We start from the raw sequence: 9,191 nt of genomic DNA on the forward strand, positions 1-9,191 counted from the left end.
TCCCTCCTTCTACCTCTCTCCCTTCACCCACACAGATAAAGCAAAAGGTATACTGCAAAGCTTAAAATAAAGACAAAATATTGTTTAAGGTCACAAACTGTGCACCAATAAACACCAGATTTTCAAACCACATGGCAAGCAAATGCACACATACAATTGTGCAACCTACCCAAAATGCAAATACAAATTGGATATTTGTGCACAAACACTGACAATTGCCTGGCTGGCTATGGCATGATCATACATCCAATCTGCTGGCATGCATTGGGTACCAGAGTCCATAAATTAGGTACCCGCCTCCAGTTCAATATCGCTTTCTATATTTTTAGGGAAAGTTCACCACACAAAAATTAAAAACAGATCTACCAAAAGTCAGCTCTTTCTGCAAATATTTACCCACCTGAGCTTTCAGTTTTGTGTTCCACCCTAACATCTAAAAGAGTGGAACTTACCCTGGTTCAGATGTTAAGTGATTTCCACAACTCTGTGAGGAGAAATACAGATTCCTGAATGCAGGAAGCAGCTGGCAGCAAAAGGAGGATTGAATTGTTTTAAAATGAAATGCATTTACAATCTTCTAGACTACCTTTTAAATATACTTAGCATTTGAGAAATTTGTTAGAGCATCAGCCCCGTAGACTGAAATTCTTTTTTTATCCATACTCCAGGCAGAGCACAGGCTATAGTGTAAGTAACCCCTACATTCCCACATCCCTATGCCTCAACCCTGACCTGGATAGATTAAGGGAATCCTTGGCTTTGCAGCTGTGACTGCCAATCAATGTGCCAAGGAGAATGACAGATTTTGGATGTGGTCACTTGTCCATAACAAAATGGACTGACATCTCCATCTCTTCCATAAACTACTGAGCAGTCACTACATAGTAATGACTTGTTCACTAACAATCTGGATTTGAACTCACAATCTAGAGGTGAACGGCTCTGTATTTCATAATACATGTGTACCTATGGGGTGTTATTAACCTCTCGTGCTTCAATTTTAAAATAAAGAGACATGAATTCTATATTCATAAATGTCATAGCTCCTTTGATATTTCTACATGCAATATTTGTGAAGGGGAGTTGTACAAGCAAAGAGAAATAAGGGAGTTTGGTATAGCTAATATACTTAAAACACAAGTGTTTCTAAAGATTATATTGTATAAGAATCAATCAGTTTTTTCTGGAAAAAGTATACCAATAGATAATCCTCTGACTTCATCATAAGGACTATGAAGAGACAGGATGTTTTGTTACAGGAAATAGCATGATGGGAGCAGTAAGGATGCTGTAATCCTCATCTGGAACCCTAATCATCTTGTAAAAACATCCATCTTTTTTGAAGGACTGTTTAACTTAGTTGGTGTTTGTACACAGCTGTTGGTGCTGCACTCTAGATCAAAGAGACATTCAAGGCAAATTTACCATCACCCATCCTAATTCCTCTGGAAAAATAAAACAAGAACAGTGCAATGATGCTCTTAGCAAACAGCTGTGTCTCTTTCTTGGGAGAAAACGATTCCTCTTCAGACCCTTCTTGCTGAATCAGTTTTGGCACAGTGAACATCTTCCAGAATCTGGGTTGAAATAAACAGGAAGCAAGCTGCATTTACTCTCTCTTGCTTTCTGATATTTCCCTTGGTTTAATTCACCTTTCAATGTTAGAGGACGCCTGCATGTTTGAGGCAAATGGTGCAATTCCAAATGGATATTTAAATTTGCTGTGGATGTGGCAATCTGGAATAGCAAAATACACATATGTACAGCCAAGGGTAACAAAACAAACAATCTGGGCTCAGCCAGCAGGGCCAAACAGACTTTTCTAATCTGCCAGGTATTAATTATTAATACTGTTTACTTCTGCAGGCAGGTGCTCAGAGGTCAGCCTTATGAAGACCTTAGAGAGGAAGCTATGTTAGTCTGTAGCTTCACCCAAAAAAAACCCAACACCAAGCAGTCCTGTAGCACCTTAAAGACTAACAGTTTTGTTTATTAGGTAATGACCCACGAAAGCTCATCACCTAAAAAGTGTTAGTCTTTTAAGTTGCTACAGGACTGCTTGTTCTGAAAACCTTAGACAGATTACTCTCCCTGCACACAGGCAAGCACACACACACACAGAGTTGTCTCTCTCTCTCTCTCTCTCTCTCTCTCTCTCCACACATATATAGATATAGATATCAATATAGATATCTATATCTATAGAGAGAGAGAGAGATACTTATCTCACAGAACTGGAAGGGACCTTCACAGGTCATGGAGTCCAGTCCCCTGCCCTCTTGGCAGGACCAAGCACCCTTTGGGGCATTCTAGACTAAGGGAAAACTAGACAGCCCTGTACCAAACAAGTAAGCAAGGGTAAGTGAGCTGACACACACCAGAGTCCCCACTGCAAGGAGGATGCCTGGTGGAGAATGTTAAATAGCCAAGCTCTGGTGGAGGTGCTGCAGCACCCCATGGCTTGGAGTGGTTTCCATCACACACACTATTTACAGTGCGGGTCCCTGGATCTCAGCCCCTTCCCGCCAAACACCCCCCCCCCCACACACACACGCAGACGGCCCAGCCCCCCGGCAGGCTTCCTCCCTCCGCCCAGCTCAGGCCCTTCCTCACCCTTGGCAATCAGCTCCTCCAGCTCCTGGTCGAAGCCCAGCCTGTGGCACTTCCTCCAGAGCCCCATGTTGGTGGAGTTGTACTGTCTGTTGCACTCGTCAGCGGCGCTCATGGCGAAGAGCTGCCTCCTGTTCCTCGCCAGGAGGAGCTTCCCTTCCCAGCGGTCCAGCCGCGACCTGCTGGCCCTCAGCGGCAGGTTGTTGTTGGAGTTGTAGATGAAGCCGGGGTCGTTCCTCCGGGTGGTGAAGCTTTTGCACCGCTCCCGGTGCTTCCTGGCGTCCGTTTCGTACCAGTGGTCGGAGCAGATGGCCACGGCCAGCATGCCCAGGGCGCACAACGCTAGGGAGAGGCCGGCGTAGAGCAGCAACCTTCCCGCAGCCATGCCGCCGCCTGCGCCTCACAGGGCCACCACGGGCATCTTCACACGGCCCTTCGAGGCGGGGCCCGGCGGGGCTCCGGAGCAGCGGCGGGGCGGCCCTGGCCCCACAGTGTCTGCCGGGTAGGGTAGGGCCGGGCCGGTGGAGGTCACGCCCAAGCCGCTGGAGCCTGGCGGCGCTGGAAGAAGTTCTGGCCTGGAGGCACCGCGAGCGACTCCCCCGCCCCTCAAGGCGCAGCTCCCGCCGCGCGGGCTCTCCACAGGGCCGCGCAGAGCGAGGCTCGGCCCAAGGGAGCGGCGCCCTGCGGGGTCCGCCCGCAGTTAGGGTCAGGTCACTTCAGCAGCAGCAGCAGCAGCGCGCGGCCCGGCCGCATGCCGGGGGTTCCGCGGCGCGCGCGGGTGGCTGGTTCGCCCGCCCGGTCTTTGTCCGCAGCCGGCTGGGGGCGGGGGGCCGGGGTCTGACTTCAGCCCGCGGCCGGGAGAAAGAAAACAATCCCGCTCGCGGGCGGCTCTCGCTAGCGGCCTCCGCGGAGCTGTGCGGCCGGGGACATCTTGGGCTCCCGCCCTCCGTCGCCTCGGGCCCGGCCTGGCCGCTCACGGGCTGTAGCCGGCGGGGCTGGAGCGATCCGGCGGCGGCGGCGGCTGAGCGGCGACTCCCGTTGGGTTCCGCTCTCGCTGGTGCCCGGGCAGAGTGCGCGAAGGCTGGCGGGCGGGCGCGGGCACGGGCACCGATGGAGGATTCAGCACCATGGACCGTGCCAGCTTCCTGCGGGCAGCGGGGCGCGTAGAGTCCGAGAGCCGGCTGCAGCCACGCGTCCTTCCCCGGGCCCCTTCCCGAGCCGCAGCGGCCGGCCGGCCGGCGGGCTCCGGCTGCTGAAAACGGTGCGGGAGAGAGCAGCCAACCTCGGCGAGGTGCGGGAGAGGCGAACAGCTGTCAACAGCTCGCCGCCTGCACCATTTCTCTGCCCCGGCCTGATCGCCCAACAGGCAGGAGCCCGGAGCTGGAGCTCAGCAGCTTCCTGCAATTCCTAGCCCCGGCATCGGCAGTCAGAGATTCAGACATTTTGGGGCTTCAGTCTTCCTTCCCTTCTTCCCCAGCAGGAATAACTCACCCATGCCGCCGAGATCGGGCGCAAGGGAAGGCGGGCTGCTTCCCGCGAGCTTTCGTAATCGCATGTCCCCGCTTTCAACCCAAAGCAGAGCGGAGCCAATCCTCTGTGCATCTGGGACCCATTCCTTGTTCAAACACCGAGCCCTGCAGCCTTGGCAAAAGCCTACAGACAGAGCATACAGAGCACTGAGCCAACAGCCAGTGATGTCACCCATGCAACGTGAGGCTCATTTCTTATTTCTGTAGCCTCCTTAAAGATAAACTGCACCACTTCACAGACAGGAAACCTCTAAGCTTGCTCTCATATTAGGGAGAAAGGTAAAACCCGGATCTACCTGTGCTCTGCCCAGAGCCTGATGGTTTCTGACCACAAGCCCGGGAATGGTGTCCACAAAATACAGAAGTGTAGTACTTTCACATTGACCCCACTAAATCAGCCCTTCTTCCCCCAAACATATCCCAGGGCATGAGCCTCAAAGCCAAAGATCAAGAACCTGAATTTTACTGGTTGCAGACAAATTGTGGTCCCTGGAGCCAACTTGCCCTAACATCCCAGACATGGCATATGGATCCATCCCATCTCACCAGCACCGCCAGACAGACACAAATTCCATGGTGTAAATAGAAAACAAGAAAAGACAAACCTACTGGCCCCCCAAAAAAATCCAGACAATGCTGCACCTCAGAGCAAAAGTACTGTAAAATCCTGGATCAAGATAGATCCTTGCACCTTTCGGCCCCAGTACCGAGCTTGTACAATCGAAAAAGACAGCAAGTGCAGCCTTTCCCATGTCACTGGAATAATGGAGATACTAGCCTCAGTGGGACTGAAAAACAAAGATCAGGTGCCTGGATCCTGCCAATTTTTAATTACAACCCCTCAAATTCAACTGTCTAAAAAGAAATTTAGCAGGTCCTAGTGCTCCCAAAAATTTCAGCTCCTATTGCAAACTGAGGAAGTTGCATTACAAAATGTGGATCAAGTATCTGAACCAGATGGATTCTATCCAATTTGGCCTTAAGCCAAAAGAAATTGTTCCAGCAAGAGAGATAACACATGTAACAGCTCCTATTTTACCATAGAAATTGAGGTTTCAGCACCATGAGATTATCCAAACAGTCTGGGGGATTTAGACACGCCTCTTACATTAAATTGTGCTTACAATAAATAAAGGACATGCCTAAATCATAGAACTGAAAGGGAGCTCCACAGGTCATCACTTGGGGTGTTTGGGAAATCACAACAGAAAGTTAGTCCTCTAAACCTACATGCAGTAAACTCTCATATCCCGCATTCTATTATCCAGAAGTCTCAAATAACTGGCATTTTAACAGTAAGTAAATTTTAGTTATGTTTTCCGTAAGTGAGAGTAAATACAAATAACTACAGGAAATACAGTATAAGTTTACAGGGTACAACACTGCTATTGTTGGTAAATAAAGTACTCTGCATAAAATTTTGTTTGTTTCTTAATATCTTACTTGTTTTGGTTTCGCGTTATGCATTGCTAGGTATACCTCTCTATTATCCAGAATATTTGAACGTCTGGCAACCTTCCAGTCCTGTGGCTGCTGGCTATGAAAGAGTTTACTGTATGATGTGAAAACCCACTTACGCTAAACCAATTCCACCACTGAATTTCAACAGTGAGGTACGAAAACTGGCTGGTGCCTAGAAATGTCAAGATATCAGATTAAGTTTGCTGCGGTTTCAGTGAAACCATACACTGCATAAAAATGTATCAGATTTAGAAATATGGGCCCTTTCACTATCTATAAGGTAGAAGTTGGAGTATCTAGGTGAAAAATGGGCTAAAGCATGCAGTACCCACACACATTTGGATTTTTGAAGTGATCATGCTCCAGAATATATCAAGGATAAAGCAAACATCATTCTGGGATGTATTAACAGCAGTGTTGCACATGACCTATGACGGAAGACTTAAAGAACTGTGATTGTTTTAGCTGGAAAAGAGAAGACTTAAGGGGGACATGATAATAGCTCTCAAGTGTCTAAAAGGTTGTTACAAGGAGAGAGAAAAAATATTCTCCTTAACCTCCAATGACAGGACAAGAAGCAAGGGGCTTTAACTGAATCAAGGGAGGTTTAGAAAGCAGGTTAGGTATACACCTGTCAGGAATGATCTAGACAATGCTTGGTATTGCCCTGAGTGTAGGAGACTGGACTTGATGACCTCTTGAGGTTTCTTCCTGTTCAATAATTCTAAGGCATGACAGCCTGTAATTCTATGCTCACCCCTTTTGCATGAATTTTATGCAACGTGTGCCTTGTGAGATATCATTTGAAAACTCAAATTGCTGAGCATTTTTGTCCTGGTAAAATATGTGTGATAACATTGTATCTAGAAAACTGAGATTATACTGTATGATATTGCCACATGATGCTCCAAATCTGGGGAGCAGTCACAAATCGTGTTCCCTCCAATTTTTCCATCCATAGGTGGAAGGAATTTGTTATGTGTGCCAAAGCATATGCAGATGTGGACCACCTCTAGAAACACATACCACCAGCTGTTAATCATCTGGTAGCACCAGAATTTCTCATGGGTCTATGCCCAATCCCTCAGTTTACAGGGAACTCTGGTCCCAAACCAGTTCCTCAGAGACAAAAGGCTAGCCAACATTTCAGCCAGATGTTAACAAAATCAAATGGACCACCATCTGAGTAGGTGGCCATTCTTTGTCCAGAAAGTGGATGTGGGCAAAAATCTATATCTTGGCAAATAAATATTTGGGAGTTCATGTCTACACAGACATTGTCTCCTGAACATCATATAGGGATGATGCTCAAAGATGAGAAAGAACTGTAAGAAGGAAGAGCAGGTGCCCCAATTTATTCCCCCCCTTTTTTTTTACCCATGCGACTGACAACACTTTAAGAACAAATAAAACAGTGATAAACTGGGGGGAAGGAGCCTAACTGAAAAAGAAATGCAGCCACTAAGAGTGCTAAAACATGTAGTGAAAGAAACCTTTGCTTTGAATTCACTTGGCTGGTTAACTTAGGCATTAGTTATATTTTATCATCATTACACTCCAGGAGCACTCCAGGAACATAAGGTCATTGCAGAGAAATGAAATGAACTCTTTGCATCTATCTTCATGGCTGAGAACTTGAGGGATAGTCTCAAACCTAAACCATACTGCTTAGGTGAGAAATCTGAGGAAGTGCAGTGTTTAGTGGAAATTTTAGAACAAAATGATAAACTAAACACTAATAAGTCACCAGGACCAGACAGCATTCACCCATGAGTTCTGAAAGAATTCAGATGTGAAATTGCAGAACTAGTAACTGTGGTCTGTAACCCATCCTTTAGATCAGCTTCTATACTAAATAATTAGAGGATATCTAATGTGATGCCAATTTTTAAAAAGGTCTCTAGAGGGGATCCTGGCAATTACAGGCCAGTCAGTCTAACTTCAGTACTGGTAAAACTGGTTGAAACTATAGTAAATAGAACTGTCAGACACGTAGATGAACATATTTCACTGGGGAAGAGTCAACATAGTTTTTGTAAAGAGAAATCATGTCCAACCAATCTACCAGAATTCTTTGATGGAGTCATCAAGTCTGTGGACAAGGGGAACACAGTGGACATAGTATACTTAGAGTTCCATAAGGTGTTAAGGTCCCTCACCAAAGCCCCTTAAGCAAAGTAAGCTGTCATGGGATAAGAAGTAAGGTCCTCCCATGAACTAAAAAAAAGGGAGACATAGGTTAGAAATAAACAGTCAGTTTTAAGAATGGAGAGAGGTAACTTGTTATGTCTCCCAGCAGTCCGCACTTGGACCAATCCTATTCAACATATTCATTAATGACCTACAGAGAGGGGTAATCAGTGAGGTGGGGAAATTTGTAGATGATATAGAACTGCTCAGGATTGTTAAGTCCAAAGCAGACTGAAAAGCTTCAAAAGGATCTCACAAAACTAGGTGACTGGACAACAAAACAGCAGATAAAATTCAATGTTAGTAAATGTAAAGTAATATATGCTGAAAAACATAGTCCCCCAACTGTATATATAAAATAATGGGGACTAAGTTAGCTGTTACAACTCAAGAGGAAGATCTTGGAGTCATTTTGGCTAGTTCTCTGAAAACATCCATGTAATGTGTAGCAGTAGTCAAAAAAGAAAACCAAAGCGAATGTTGGGAAATCATTGAGAAAGGAAAAGAGAGTGAGTCAGAGAATATTTTTTCTCTCTATATAAATCCATAGCACACCCTCATCATGAATACCAAGGGCAGATCTGGTTGCTTCATCTCAAAAAAACATATTGGAATCGCAAAAGGTTCTGAAAAGGGCAACAAAAATTATTAGAGATATGGAATGGCTGCCATATGAGGAAAGGTTAATATGACTGGGACTCTTCCATTTTGAAAAGAGACAAATGGAGGTGTATGACAGAAATCTATAAAATCATGACTGATGTGGAGAAAGTAAATGAAGAGTTATTTACTCTTTCACGTAACAAGAACTGGGGGGTCACCAAAAGAAATTAATAGGGGACAGGTTTAAAAATAAATATAAGTACTTCTTCACACAACCCAAATTTAACACGTGGATCTACTTACTAGAGAATTTTGTGAAGTCCAGGACTATAACAGGGTTCAAAAAAGAGTTAGATAAATTCATGGAGAATAGGTCCATCAATGGCTACTAACCAGGATGAGCAGGGATGATGTCCCTAGCCTCAGTTTGTCAGAAGCTGGGAATGGGTGACCTGGGATGAATGCCTTGATGATTGTTTGGTTTGTTCATTTCCTCTGGGGCACCTGGCATTGGCCATTATCAGCAGACAGAATACTGGGCTTGATGAACCTTTGTTCTGACCTAGTATGGGCATTCTGATTCATTATTTTATTACTATGTAACAAACTCTGACTCCTACACCTCATTACTCAGTCACTTAACATTTATTTTTCTATAATTAATAAACTTGGTGTTAATGTTTCATCTAAATCACTTGTTTGGACTGAAGTGTTTCAGAGTCTCCATTTGGGATAATCTAGTTTGCTCATATTATCTTCTAGTAATAAAATGATAGACTTTTTATTAACTTACCTTTT

At 45.6% G+C, this 9,191-nt stretch overlaps 1 protein-coding gene across 1 annotated transcript in view; it reads right to left on the reverse strand.

Moving 5' to 3' along the window:
* The window catches only part of TMEM178B (transmembrane protein 178B), a 386,225-nt gene extending 382,238 nt beyond the window's left edge, over nt 1-3,987 (reverse strand). Inside the window, exon 1 of the mRNA XM_075007038.1 lies at nt 2,614-3,987. Within this exon, the coding sequence (XP_074863139.1) occupies nt 2,614-2,995 (382 nt within the window). The 5' untranslated portion in view covers nt 2,996-3,987. The remainder of the gene's footprint in view (nt 1-2,613) is intronic.
* Nucleotides 3,988-9,191: the final 5,204 nt, after the last annotated feature.

The sequence above is a fragment of the Carettochelys insculpta genome, chromosome 1 (assembly GCF_033958435.1).
Source record: "Carettochelys insculpta isolate YL-2023 chromosome 1, ASM3395843v1, whole genome shotgun sequence".
In the NCBI taxonomy this organism is placed as follows: domain Eukaryota; kingdom Metazoa; phylum Chordata; order Testudines; family Carettochelyidae; genus Carettochelys; species Carettochelys insculpta.